This window comes from Orycteropus afer, unplaced genomic scaffold (genome assembly GCF_000298275.1).
Source record: "Orycteropus afer afer isolate SDZICR_OR568_19922 unplaced genomic scaffold, OryAfe1.0 scaffold00018, whole genome shotgun sequence".
Taxonomy (NCBI): domain Eukaryota; kingdom Metazoa; phylum Chordata; class Mammalia; order Tubulidentata; family Orycteropodidae; genus Orycteropus; species Orycteropus afer.
In genome coordinates, this window is record NW_006921605.1 from 13,570,992 (window position 1) to 13,585,516 (window position 14,525).

Consider the following 14,525-nt stretch of genomic DNA (forward strand, 5'->3'; position numbering starts at 1 on the left):
TCCGATGATGGCACATAACAACAATAACGTGGTCTCAAAAAGAGAAACTTGCCCATTTAAAAAGGTAGGTGGCAAAGAGAATGGCCATCAACAGTGGAATAATATGCCCTTCCTAGTCGGGAAATGACCAAGACAACAGTAGCTTCAAAGCTGATGAAGCTGATATTGAATCAAACAGACACAACTCTTGGAAGGGGTTATGAAGAAATGGACAGTGGTGCCACACTCACACCAAGCAGCCACCATGAGCTGAAGGTCAAGAGAAAAGAGGGGAAATGTAATCAGAGACTGAACTATGATGGATTTAAAAATCTAAAAGGGGAAGGACAGAGAATTCAAGGGAATGACCTTTCTGTATTCATGAACCTGAGGCAAGTTTAAAAACCAGAGTGTTTTTTTTTCCCCTTAATTCTTCTTTTTTAAATCAAAATCCTTTGTCCTTGTACTTCAAGAATAGACGTGTAAACACCATGTCTAAAAGTAACGGTTCCTGGATACGACTATAGATTATATTTTCCAGTGGACACCTTTCCGCCTTAGCCTGGGAAGACCTGCCGTCCCAAATCAGAGAACCTGTGGGTGTATTTCATCAAGGGAAAGAAGTTTTATGTTAACTCAATCTGCTAAGAATTTTCAGTGGAGCTAGTCTTCTCTATGGATCTAGTTACTGCATGCCTTCAAGTCAACCTGTGGGAATCTGGAAGTCTATGCCTTGGAATTAATTCAACAACGTAGTCACCACTGTGTTCTCATTATGGCAAAGAAACTACTAACTGCCTTTTCTTTTCTTCCATTAACAGTAAGGCTTCCTCATTTAACAAGGAAACAAAAAAAAAAAAAACAAAACCACACACTAACCACAAAGATGATCCCTGGGGCTTGTACCCTGCAGGAGAGGGAAAAGCAGGAAAAGGCACCAAATCCCTGTAGGTTTGACGTGGTATTTCCCCTCAAGACACAGTCACACGTCCTCTTACTAAACACAGATGTTCACAGAAGCCACTTGGCAGGACTTGAAATTGATCACACAGAAACACACAGGTAGTTGGATAGATGGATGCAGAATCACTCACAAATCACAACTTGTAAGCACTACGCCACGAATGCCAGGAGAAGCAGACAAATGGTAGCTCTTTGACCTGTGATCCAAGTCATTTTCATGGTTTCTGAAGGTGCAGAACGTGTGACTGCAATACATGGTCACTTCCCACAAAATACACGATGACCCCGGGCTGAGCGGAAGTTGGAGGAGACAGCAGCGGCCACGACACTGGACCAGACATTTCACAAGAACTCCTTATTGATAACTTGATAATAGTCTTAAAGATGCATATTAAGTCATTCCTTCTGGGCACAGACACGACTGAACATTAAAAATTAAAAGGCCTATAAATACTACCAACCCAACCTTGCCTTTTGTATCTCCCTGTTTGCATAAAATGGAATCTTTACCACCAAGCTGAAACATAAATATTAAAATAATAAGTGAGACACACTATAATCTACTTACAATGTCATCACTATGGTAGCACCTTTTGCACCAGAGCCAATGCATTCATTTTTTTAAAGAACAAGAGAAGGCTGAGAAGCTTCAGGACTCATGTGACACGTCATTAAATATTTAATCACCTTTTTTTTAAGTCCTAAGCCTTTATCATATTTCATTCATCTAGACAGTTCATTCTATACTATAGATTCGAAGGCCCCCTTGGGCAGGGAGGAGAAATGGGGGTGGGAAAAGCCTTCTGAGTGGCGGGGTTAAGTTATCTCCATCACGAGCTTCTGCTGGCGCTTCTGTGAATTCACTTCACTCCATAAACCCACCAATCCACAGGAGGGTCAACTGACTGGGTTCATTGAGTTCAGTCTCCAAGAATCAGTTTTACAAAAGATGCCACGTCTGTTGCTTTGGATTCGTGTAGGGTGAAGAAAGGATGTTGCTGGGAAAGAAAACAACAAAACAAAAACATGTTATTAACATCTGTTACTGACAATGTATGAGATCAGCAAATCAACAGATGTCTTTGGTAAACAGTTTAAGTATGCCTATCCAGTTTCAGGGGAGCTCTGGTAGCATAGTGGCTAAGGCACTTGACTGCTAACCAGAAGGCTGGTGGTTCAAACCCACCAGCCACTCCTTGGAAGGAAGATGGGGCAATCTACCTCTGTAGTGATACTGCCTCAGAAACCCAAGGAGGGGTCACTATGAGTCGGGTCCGACTCGATGGCACACAACAACAACAACAACATCCAGTTTCAGAAGGAGCTCTGGTGGCGTGATGCCTAAGGCATCTGACTGCTAACCGGAAGATTGACGGTTCAAACCCACCAGCTGCTCCACGGAAGGAAGATGGGACTTCTGTGAAGATTTACTGCCTCAGAAACCCAAAGGCGGTTGCTATGAGTTAGAATCGACTCAATGGCAGTGAGTTTTTTTTTTTTTTTTTTTTTTAATCCGGTTTAAGGAGTCCCTGGGTGGTGCAAATAGTTACAATCGGCTGCTGACTGAAAGGTTGGGGGTTCAAGTCTACCCAGGGGCACTCTGAAGGAAAGGCTTGGTGAACCACCTCCAAAACCCAGCCGTTGAAAACCCTACAGAGTACAGTTCTACTCTGATACACGTGGGGTCACTAGGTGTCAGTCAACTTGATGGTAACTGGGTTTGGATCAGGTTCAAGGAAACTCTTCCCATCCCTTCCTAAATCCAGCACACATCTAGTGATGCAAACATTCGGAAGAGATGACTTAGTTGCCACTTCTCCTATTTTAATATCTCTATATTGCCACTAGGAGCTCTGGTAGTAGTGCCTAAGGCACTTACCTGCCAACCAGAAGGCTGGTGGTTCAAACCCTCCAGCCACTCCTTGGAAGGAAGATTGGGCAATCTACTTCCATAGAGATACCGCCTGGGAAACCCAAGGAGAAGTCTCTATGAGTCGAGTCCAACTCGATGGCACATAACAACATATTCCCACTATATATTGTTTTAGGGGGGAAAAAAAAGCCTATGTAAGAATTAGGCTATATAAAGCTCAACCATAGTAAAACGCAAGGATTAGCAAAGGCCTGATTTACACATAACCCTGGTCTCCACAGAATAATTTTAGACTGGGAGAGTAGAAAAAATCATTAGAAATTCCACAGATCTCAGGAAATGGTGATAAGAATGTAAAACCAGTTTTGTGTAACATTGTATGTACACGGTTGTCCCTGCCCTGGCCACTGGACAGCTGCTTGGACCTAAACTACATCTACAGCCATAGGTTATACTGAATCTCTTTCTTGATGAAGAGCTGATCCACCTGGAAAATAATGCAGACTGGCATCCTAGGTACAGGAGGAGGAAATTCAACTCAGAGTTTAAAGAGTGAGAAGGGGAAAGTGGCATCAATCCATGTAGCTCAAGTAAGTGAACTTTAAAGAACATCCAGTCCAAAATATTGTATGGTCCCACTTACATGAAATATCTAGCTCGGCAAATGTTAGCAACAAAAGCCGATTAGAGGCTGTCAGGGATAGGGGAAGGGGGGGAAGTGAATGGGCAGCGACGGCTGCGGGTACAGAATTTCTGCTTGGGGTGATGGAAACTTTAGAACTAGGTGGTGTGTTGACTGCACAACACAGTGACTGCGTAAGATCACTGAGCTGCACACTTCCAGATGGTTAAAATGGTATTTGTTTTGTTATATAGATTTTAACACCTTTTCTAAGTCCCTCTTAACAAAAATCAAATCCAATACTTTGGTGGAGGCACATGCAAGACATAATGGAATACAGTAATTATTTCAAAACAATTCTGAAAGAAACGAAGTCATTTTCTTTGCACCAGAACAATCCTCTCCCCAATTACTCAATTTTGTTAAAGTAAAGACCCAGTGGAATCTCACACCCCTAATTAGAAAGAGATGTAAAACCAAAAAACCAAACCCAATGCCATCAAATTGATTCTGACTCAGAGCCACCCTAAAGGACAGAGTAGAACTGCTTCATAGGGTTTCCAAGGCTGTAAATCTTTACGGAAGCAGGCTGCCACATCTTTCTCCTGCAGAGTAGCTGGTGGGTTCAAAACCCGTCCCTTCTGGTTAGCAGCCAAGCACTTTAGCCACTGCACCACCAGAGATACATTAGCTCATGATCCATACTTCATACAGTGGAAACAGAACCAACCAAACAACCCCAAAATGGTAATCCCTTCAGGTACAGCCTAGGGCCCGGTCCAGCCCATGCACCTGTAACGCCCACCTCCCCGACTGTCTGGTGGTATTCTTCTCCAACAACCAGCTGAGTAACTAAAAATGAGCACTGCTGCATGCAGACATGTGGATGACTCACTCTGCTTCCCCTGAAAACTCTGGGAGTTTTAGTTACAACCTTCCTGTTGCCTAGTGGTAGGTTTTCTAATTATATTTGTTAAACCTGACAGCTGAGGGTTGGATGTGTCAGCTGTGGGGAACCAAGTGCCCACCCATGGAAGGAAACAATGCAAATGGGAAAGGAACAGAGAAAAAGAACCCCCCAAAAGGCCAGTGGCCACTGTGATGTATTGTGAGTCAGAAAATGGAGAAGAGGTTTTCTGCCTCTGTCCTTTGGAGGATACAGGTTGGGTGCTGGCTGAGAGCCTGACACCCAGTGTGGAACTGGGGCGCTGGATGGGGCTGCTTCATCCTGAACTCCCTGGACGACTAAATAACAGGCTTATTTTGGACTAACCACTTACACAGCACACTTACCATCATGCTTATTAGCTTTCCCACATCCTCTTGACATTTTGAGATCTTCTAACGTGCTTAAAAGCTTTTTACTATCAAAACAGGACACGCTAAGCCTCAAACATTTTGGTGATTGCTTCCAAAGCCTGCCAGTCCCACCTTGCTCTGCTGGTGGCTCTGAGCTCCATGGATGGAGCCTGAGTCTGGGGATGAATTCAACAGCCTGACCAGAAGTCTTCAGTTAAAAAAAAATCCCCAAGCATCTGTCAGCATATTCCCAGGCTGGGAAAATGCTGTGCGAGCCAGGGGTAGGGAGGGGAAGAGCAGGCAGGCCTGGCAAAATGGAAAGTGTGACTCGTTTTCTTGTGGGTTTTGAGGCTGTAAAAGGCTGGGAGGGAACCCACTGTCTTCTATAAGCACTAAGAATAGCAGGGACAGCAATCAGGAGAAGAGGAGTGAGGACACCGTGGAAGATTCCCCAGACCAGAGGCTTAGGTGAGGTTTTTCAAAACAAGATCCAGGCACAAGAAAGGGGGACTCTGCCTCCTCTTGGGGTCACTGCTGTGTGTGAGGAGTCCCTGAAGGAGTCCCTGAATGGTGCAAATGGTTAATGCACTTGGCTGCTAACCAAAAGGCTGCTGGTTCCAGTCCACCCAGGTGCCTCAGAAGAAAGGCTTGGTGATCACTGTCTGAAAAATCAGAAAACCCTGGGTGCACAGTTCTGTTCCGACACGCATGAGTGTGAGGTTGCCATGAGCCAGGATGGACTCCGTGGTGACTGGTTATGTGTGAGCTGTGTTTTTTGTTGTCGTTGTTGTGTATGGTGAAGATACAGAACTGTGAACAGCTGCCAGAAGCAGAGAGGCCAGCTACAACAACTAAAAGAAGCCAAACCCACTGCCACTGAGTTGATTCCAACTTACAGCGACCTTATAGGACAGAGCAGAACGGCCCCATGGGGTTTCCAAGGCTGTAAATCTTCACAGAAGCAGATGTTTCATCTTTCTCCTACAGAGTGGCTTGTGGGTTCAAACCACTGAACTCTTAGTTAGCAGCTGATGCCTTAAGCATTGCACCAGCAGAGCTCCAGTGGTGCTCATCTTCCATGCACAACACCCCATCCGTCAAGACTACCATTCCCTACGGTTTCCAGCATCCCTGTGTAACACACCCATCAATTATGCTTTCCCAGGATATCTGAAGAACACAATCACCTCACTGCACAATCACTTGAGTCACTTGGGCATCATTTTCTGGTACAAATGGCTAATGCACTTGGCTGCTAACTGAAAGGTTGGAGGTTCAACCACAACCAGGGATGCCTTGGAAGAAAGACCTGGTAATCTACTGATGAAAAATCAGCCGTCGGAAACCCTATGGCACACAGTTCTACCCTGACACAGGGGTTACCATGAATTAGAGTCAAGTGAAAGGCAACTCATGTATGCATAATCTACAACAAAAACTGAAGCAAACCTATTGCCATCAGTCAATTCCAACTCATAGCTACCCTATAGGACAGAGTAGAACTGCCTCATAGGATTGTCAAGGCTGTAAATCATCATGGAAGTAGATGCCATATCTTACTCCTGCAGACTTGCTGGTAGGTTTGAACCACCTACCATTGGTTAGCAGCCAAATGTTTTAATCACTGCACCACCAGAGCTCCATCACCTAGGACAGAGGTCAGCAAAACATGGCCCTGGGGCCAAACCCAACCCACCATCTGTTTTTGAAATCAAGTTTTACTGGAACACAGCCATGTTCACTTGTTTACGTATTGAATATGGCTGCTTCACCCAACAGGAGTGGAGGAGTGGTGGCCCGCAGAGTCAAGGTGACTTCCTAGCTGGCCCGCTACAGAAAGCAGATGAGGTTACTTTAGAGGGTATGAACCACTCAGCCCAAGTGAAGAAGAAAAACACTGGGCATTTCTGTGAGATCGGAGTGAGTGCTGTCTTTCACCTGGAAAATGGATTTTCCTCTCTCCCTCCTTCCCAGCTTCTGAAATATAAACAATAGCTTTGTGGCATCTGTTTCCCAACACTAAAGGCAGGGGGCTTGGAATCAGATTTTCCATTTTAAAACCTCAATTCCACAGGAAAGCAGGGAGCAGTTGTGGTCTTAAAGGCAAGTCCACTGCGAGTACCACAAAGCCTAATGCCGTAAGAAGGTGGGAATCCACACAACGTTGATACAGCAGCCATTAAATACCACAGTGTCAGAATGTTCTGGAAAGGCAGAATTCAACATACAAATTTAGCAGATGTTTGCATTTTAAATAACCAGCAACATTCAGATATGTTGCGCCTTTTGTCTGAAATTAATGCCAAGCCCAGCTACAGTCGAATCGTTTTGTTTTCAGCTGCTCTCAAGGCGGCTTCCAACTCACGGTGACCCCATGGGTTACAGAGTAGTGCTGCCCACAGAGTTTTCTTGGCTGTCATCTTTCTGCAGAGTGGCTAGGTGGATTCAAACCACCAACCTTTAGGTTAGTACTCAAGCACAAAGCTGTTCATGACACCCAGGCTCTTAAAATAAAATTATGGGAATCACTTCGTGTCTCCCGAAATTAATGTTAACATGCTTCAAGATGCATAATCATACAAAAATAAAAAATAAAAAAGCAGTCAGGCCTCTACTGGCTATTAAAATAACATCAGGGTGGAAATATTCCATCTAAACATGCAGTAAGCTAAGATTCTCAAGCACTACTCATCTTTCCTTCCTCAAATATAGGTCTTAGTCGAACAAAACAAGCAGGATGCTAAGACCCTTGTTATTGTTACTGACATTGAGTCTTCTGACTGTGGCCGCCCCATGCACAACATAACAAACGTTGCCCAGTCCTACGCCGTCCCCAGGAACAGCTGTAAAATGGACTTAGAGTTTTCACTGCTGATTTAGGAGGCAGGTCACCAGGCCTTCCCTCCTGGTCTGTCTTAATCCGGAGGCGGAAACCCGTTCAGCACCATAGCAACACACAACCCCCCACTGACAGATGTGTGGTGGCTGCATGTGAGGTCCAGGGCAGGGAACTGAACTGAGTCTTCTGCACGGAAGATGTGAATTCTAACACTCAACCATCACAGCTTCTGAGGGCTGCCTTGTTTAAAGGGGACAAGAGAGACCCAAGGAGAAGGCCTTGTCAAGGTCACCCAATTTGGAGAAGGGTTCACATAAGTCAAAGCTTGGCCAACAGAACTGAAAATCCACGTGATGATGCTAACAATTGCACCCCCTCCTGACCAGCTTCTGAATCTCTCCCCGGCTTGACATCTCCAATCTGTACTTTTTCCATGACTGAGTCATCTCACCACACCATTTATTAACAGATGTCAGGAACTCATATCACTCACCCTGAGTCGGACTTGAGGACTGAGCATGGGTTGTGGGTGTGATGGGATGGGAGCAAACATCTAATGGCTGGTGAATGATTGTGCTCTGGGAAGCAAGCCAGAGGGTGCCCTGGTGGTGCAAGGGTAAAGTGCTCAGATGCTAACCGCGAAAGGTGGGTGGTTTCAACCTATGCAGCAGCTCCACATAGAAAAGGCCTGGTGATCTGAAAATAATAGACCAGAGAACCCTATGGGGCAGTTCTACTCTGTCACATGGGATCCCTACCAGTCTGAATTCGCTTGAAATCAACAAACAACAACAAGCAAACTACTGTTTACTTATATAATTTGGAAATATCCCATGAACATAAGAACACTTCCTTCCCCTGCTAAAATGAAAACCTTGTTAATCAGACAAATCTAGGGAAGGGTTAACATGAGTTAGTAAACTGTCTAAATTTTATAATATTTCCACCTCCTCCCAAAAAATCGTGTTTCTCTCACATTCAATGCAGACTTAGATATAGCAAAGTGTTGCCAAGTTTAGCTTCTTGCCATCTGTACTAAAGAATCAGTTATAATTAATTTAGAGTTGCAGTTATCATCATTTAAAAGTTGTTGTTTTAAAACAACAACTCACATCTTATTTTCACCCTTGTTTTCACCAACACAGAGTCCTGGGGCTGCTCATCTAACACTCATTGGTTGCATCCATCAGCCACTACGCAGGAGGACGATGAGGCAGTCTGCTTCCATAAGGATCGGAAACCCTGTGGGGCAGTTCTACTCTGCTGTAAGATCACTAGGAGTCGGAATCGACTTGGTGGCAACAGGGTTGGGTTTGTCTTTTGTTTTCTTAACTTTTTATTGTGATTTGGGTGTAAGTTTACAGAGCAAATTCATTTTCCATTCCCATTTTGTTGACACTTTTGTTTGGTTTCATGGACAGTGCAAATATTGAACTGTGAGTGGTGAGGCAAGATTACTCAAAGGACTACGGCTTTGCTCAAAGTGAAGAAGACTTAAAGCACTTACAGATGAAAACAAAGACTACAACCTTCAGTATGGATTTATACCTCAACATTAAAAAAAAAAAAATCCTCACAACTGGACTAAAAAGCAACATCAAAATAAATGGAGAACAGATTGAAGTTGTCAAAGATTTCATTTTACTTGGTTTCACAATCAATGCCCATAGAAGCAGCAATCAAGAAATAAAACAACATATTGCACAGGGCAAATCTGTTACCAAAGACCTCTTTAAAAGTGTTAAAGAGCAAAGATGTCACTTTGAAGACTAAGATGCACCTGACCCAAGCTACAATATTTTCAATCTTCCTAAAATGCATGTGAAAGCTGGACAGTGAATAAGATGGACAGAAGAAGAGATGATGCCTTTAAATTGTGGTGTTAGCAAAGACTAGTGGGAACACCATGGACTGCCAGAAGAATGAACAAATCTGTCCTGGAAAAAAATGCAGCCTGAATGCTCCCTTAGAAGCAAGAATGGCCAGACTTTGTCTCACCTGCTTTGGTCATGTTGTCAGAAGGGACCGGTCCCTGAAGAAGGCTGTCATGCTTGGTAAAGTGGAGGGCCAGCAAAAGAGGGGGAGACCCTCAACAAGATGGATTGACACAGTGGCTGCGACAGCAGGCAGCCAAAACAAAACTGTTTTGTTCTGCTGCACACGGGATTGCTATGAATCGGAGCCGAATCAATGGCACCTAACAACAACAACAAAGGTTTTGCCTAGACAGAGAAAGAGAGTCTTTCCTCTCCAGCCACTCATCAAAAATAAAGCAGTAGTGCCAAAAATGTTCATCCGATGAGTCCTAGATGTTTTAGATAAAATGCTCGTTGGTTGCATCCATCAGCCACAGAGCACTGACGTTTCTCTCCTTACTGAAACGTCTTAACTCATGCCTGCCTTCATTGTGTGTTGCCATTTCGTGAGTCCTGGCATCTTTAAAATTTAAAAATAGGAAGTACTTTTTATAGATATAACTTGTTCTGTATCATGTATTAGCTTTATTAGCCTGAAAAGAAATTGCGTGTTGGCTGGCAATTTAGTGGTGACACTAAAGAAAGATGTCCTATCAATGCAGGGTACATGGGTGGTTCAGTGAGAGAATCCCCATGCAGGAGACCTGGGTTCAGGGTCCGGCCCGTTCATCTCCTGAGCAGCCCCCACCCACCTGTGAGCAGAGGATTGCGTGTTGCTATGACACCGAACAGGTTTCAGCCAAGCTTCCAGGCTAAGATGAGGCAGAAAGGCCTGGTTCTCTCCTTCCAAAAAGAAGCCACTGTAACTCACAGATCATAAGGGTCTCATTGACCATGGGGAAGGCACAGGCCTGGGTAGGGTTTCGTTCCTTGTGCGTGGGACAGCCAATAACAACAATAAATGCAGGACTCGCAGCTCTGCTCCTTGAGTTCAACCTCTGTCACTGATGCCTCAGGGAATCCACTCTTCCGACATATAATTTAGGTCTCTGTAACTCTTCCTTCACTGGCTGTTAGCTGGGACAGGTTAACACGTTTACAAAACTTACCATAAGCTCTGGGTATGTTGGCCTTTCTTTGGAATTCTTCTTCAAGCTAAAAGAGAAAAAATAAAATCACATAAAAAACTAGAAACCATCTGCATTTTCACTAGGCTAGGATTTCAGATTCTGTAGAAGACTAAACATAACCAGCTTAAAAATACATTGACAATATTGGTCTCCTAGCTTGACTTTCCTCCTCTGATCTGCTGATAAGTTATGTTTCAAAGTAACTTTGGGTGTCCTTCAATAGGGATAATAGATACATGTGTGTGTGTGTTTAGTTTGTTTCTGGAACGTAAACAATGACACACAAACTAACTCTTCTGATCTACAGTCATTTTATTTCAAAATAACATTCCTACTTTCCTGCAAAGCAGCTTTGAATCCACCCCCACTGAAAAGTAAAGGGACAGCTGTTTCTTAAATTACATGTTACCTCTTCACTCTTTGCAACTACCTGGTTCTGCCTGCTTCTGGTTCCTGTCATGTATTTGCTTTTATATATTCCTTCCTAACTTCCCTCAGACCAAAGACATCAATCTGTAAGACTTCTAAGGAACTGCTGCTTGTTTATTGCATCTTGGCTCATGAACGAGAAAGCACGCTCCATCAATAACTTAGCAAGTCTTCTTAGAAATAGTTTGTGGTAAGGCACCACTGTCGGGTGACTTCTGTTCATTCAGCCAGCTGTATTTTAACCACATTTGACACTGGAGGTAAGAGTAGTAAAACTGCAATATGAAGAGACCAGCCCCTCACCCCTATTCTCAACCCACCCCTGTCTTTAAAACATGGAAAAGAAATGAAAAGAAGCAGTTTATTTGAAGTGAAAAATCCCAAGTTACAAAATGGAGAAAAGGATGATTTCAAAAACTATGATTTGCAAGGCAGCCTACAAATTTCTGGGCCCACTGGGCCACAAAATCATACATGAATGGAAGGAACTTTGCCTGGGGTTGAAGGAACCAAAATGTGACTGGTTATTAGGATGCTGGTGTTTGTTCTAATGAATCATTTTGAACCAATGGCATCTAACAGTGTGTAACATGAACACTGCTCTGCCCATACCAGCTGCTAATGAGGGCAAGATGCAGGACTGTAAGAGAGTGAGGTAGCTGAGACATTTGGAGAAACTGTGGTTTAAAACAAAACGAAATGAACGAGAAAGGAAAAAAAAAAAAAAAAGGAAGCTTTTGAACCAAGACAACTTACAGTGGCCTACCAGTTTACTCCAGGCAATGCTGTGGGTAGAAGCCAAGGAACCTGAGACAGGGAACAGGTAGCTGTAGGAGAGAAGTTTCACCTGGAACTGAGGGCAGACCTAGGACCTAGTGACCTCAGTGACCAGACAACCTATGAGAGAAAGTGTCATCTCAACTGAGGATAAAAAATAAGAGCGAATTAGACAGAGGAACGGTCAACTGTCAAAGTCAGGATGACATGGGAAGGTGTGTCTGAGTGAGGTGAATGGAACCAGTAACACTCACTGCAGGTTTGCAACTGCTTGAAATTCCACAGGGCTATCTTGGGAGCCTCAACTGGAGGTGATTTTGCCCTTCCCGATGGGATATTTAAGGAGCTCTGGTGACACAGTGGGATCTCTGGTGGCGTAGTGCCTAAGGCACTTGACTGCTGACTAGAAGGCTGGCAGTTCGAACCCACCAGACACTCCTTGGAAGGAAGGTTAGGCAATTGAATTCCAAAGAGATACCACCTCAGAAACCCAAGGAGGGGTCATTATGAGCCGAATCGACTCGATGGCAGTGAGGGGTTTTTTTTTTTTTTTGGTGGCCCAGTGGTTAAAGAATTCAGCTGCTAATCAAAAGGTTGGCAGTTTGAACCCACCAGCTGCTCCATTGGACAAAGATAAGGCAGTCTGCTTCTGTAAAGATTTACAGCCTTGGAAAACCCTTTGGGGCAGTTCCACTCTGTCCTATAGGGTCGCTGTGAGTCAGAATCAACTTGATGGCAGTGGGTTTAGTTGGTTTTTAGGGGATATTTAAAGAGCCTTGGGGCACAGTGGTTAAGCATTCGGCTGCTGACTGAAAGGTCAGTGATTCAAACCCACCAGCCACTCCATGGGAGAAAGACATGGCAGTCCACTTCTGTAATGTTTATAGCCTTGGAAACTCTATGGGGCAGTTCCACTCTGTCCTATGACTTGGAATCAACTCAATGGTATATTTGGCAAGTCTGGGCAATTTGGCTATTATAACTGGTAGGAGGTATTGCTGGTATCTAACTGGTAGAGGCCAGTGTTGCTCAACACTGTACAATGCACAAGATGGTCACCCACAACAAGGACTCATCCAGTCCAAAATGCCACCAGGATTGAGGTGGGGAAACCGTGCTATGGATGTGTGAGGGTGTGCCCACTCCTTGCTACCTTCTATCCCCTTTCTGAGATGGAATTCATGTAAGTCTCTCTGGCTGGTTTGTCTGTCATTGGGGCACAATCTCATCACTACCACCCAGCATCCTGGGAAGCAAAAGTCTGTCTAAGTTCAAGAGCTAGTTCACCTAGAAGGAAACATAGAGGAAGAAACGGGATCCCCAGAATATTGCTGATTGCACATAAAACCCAAACCAGACCCTCTGCTGTCAAGTTGATGCCAGCTCACAGTGATCCTATAGCACAGAACAGAACTGCCCCATAGGGTTTGCTAGGCTGTAATCTTTACAGAAGCAGACTGCCACATCTATCTCCCACGGAGTGGCTGGTGGATTTGAACCATCAACCTTTTGAATGGCAGAAAGTACTTTAACCACTGCCCCACAAGGGCCCCCTTGATGGCCTATCCAAACACCAAACACACTGCCATCGAGTCAATTTTGACTCATAGTGACCCCCTTTGGGTTTCCGGGGCAGTAAATCTTTACAGAAGTAGAGTGCCCAGTCTTCCTTCCATGAAGTGGCTGGTGGGTTTGAACCACCAGCTTTCTCTTCAGTAGTCAAACACCTTAGGCACTATGCCATCAGAGCTCCTTTGATTACACATAGACCCTAGTGAAAAAATAAAACAAAACAAACCAGCCTACAAAGAACCAGGCAAATGGACAGAAGTGCTGAATTCCCAGCTATTGTTCAAAGCAAATTAAAAACCAAAAATGTCTTTTCTACCATTTGAACAAGGTAACTTGCTCAATCAATAATGAAAAGCACAAATGCAACATTAAAGGCACCCTCCATACTCAATGTGTCAGTCAGTCATCAGATCCTAGCTCTGCCTTGAATCTGAAACACTTTCCTTCAGGCCCAGTGGCACCTCTCCATTAGCAGCTCTCATTGTCAACACCTGAGCCTGTTGTTGTTGTTATATGCCATGGAGTCGGACTCGACTCATAGCGACCATCCTTGGGTTTCCGAGGCAGTATCACCACGGAAGTAGGTTGCCCAACCTTCCTTCCGAGGAGTGGCTGGTGGGTTTGAACCACCAGCCTTCTGGCTAACAGTCAAGTGTCTTAGGCACTATGCTAGCACATGACAAACACTAGTTCTATAGTGTTGGAAACAATGGCTTTTTTAACCAATGAGAGACCTTTGTGGTGTTATCGATCTCTGACCTTCTATTTAGTGCATGGAGTTCCTGGGTCATACAGATGGTTAGTTAACATACTTAGCAGCTAACGGAAGGTTGGAGGTGAGAGTCCATCTAAAGGTGCCTCAGAAGAAAGACGGGGTGATCTATTTCTGAAAAATCAGCCTGGAGAACACAGTTCTACTCAGACACACATGGGGCTGCCCGAGTTGAAATCTACTCCAGTGCACAGGTTTGGTTTTCTGGTTTATTTAGTAGGTAAGACAATGAAATAGACTGTCCCTCCCCAAGGGTAGAAAAACTTAAATGCCTCCATTTTTAAAAAGGAGACATGATTTAAGCTGGGTCTTATCTTTTTACTTCTGGAACAGTTTATGAAAAATTCTCCAGAA

The 14,525-nt window shown here is 44.2% G+C and overlaps 1 protein-coding gene across 1 annotated transcript in view; it reads right to left on the reverse strand.

The window, feature by feature from the left end:
* Nucleotides 1-1,862: 1,862 nt before the first annotated feature.
* The window catches only part of MAP2K6 (mitogen-activated protein kinase kinase 6), a 97,273-nt gene continuing 84,610 nt past the window's right edge, over nucleotides 1,863-14,525 (reverse strand). The window contains exons 10-11 of the mRNA XM_042783537.1: nucleotides 10,601-10,646; nucleotides 1,863-1,940 (exon numbers count right to left, since the gene is read on the reverse strand). Of these exons, the coding sequence (XP_042639471.1) occupies nucleotides 1,863-1,940; nucleotides 10,601-10,646 (124 nt within the window). The remainder of the gene's footprint in view (nucleotides 1,941-10,600; nucleotides 10,647-14,525) is intronic.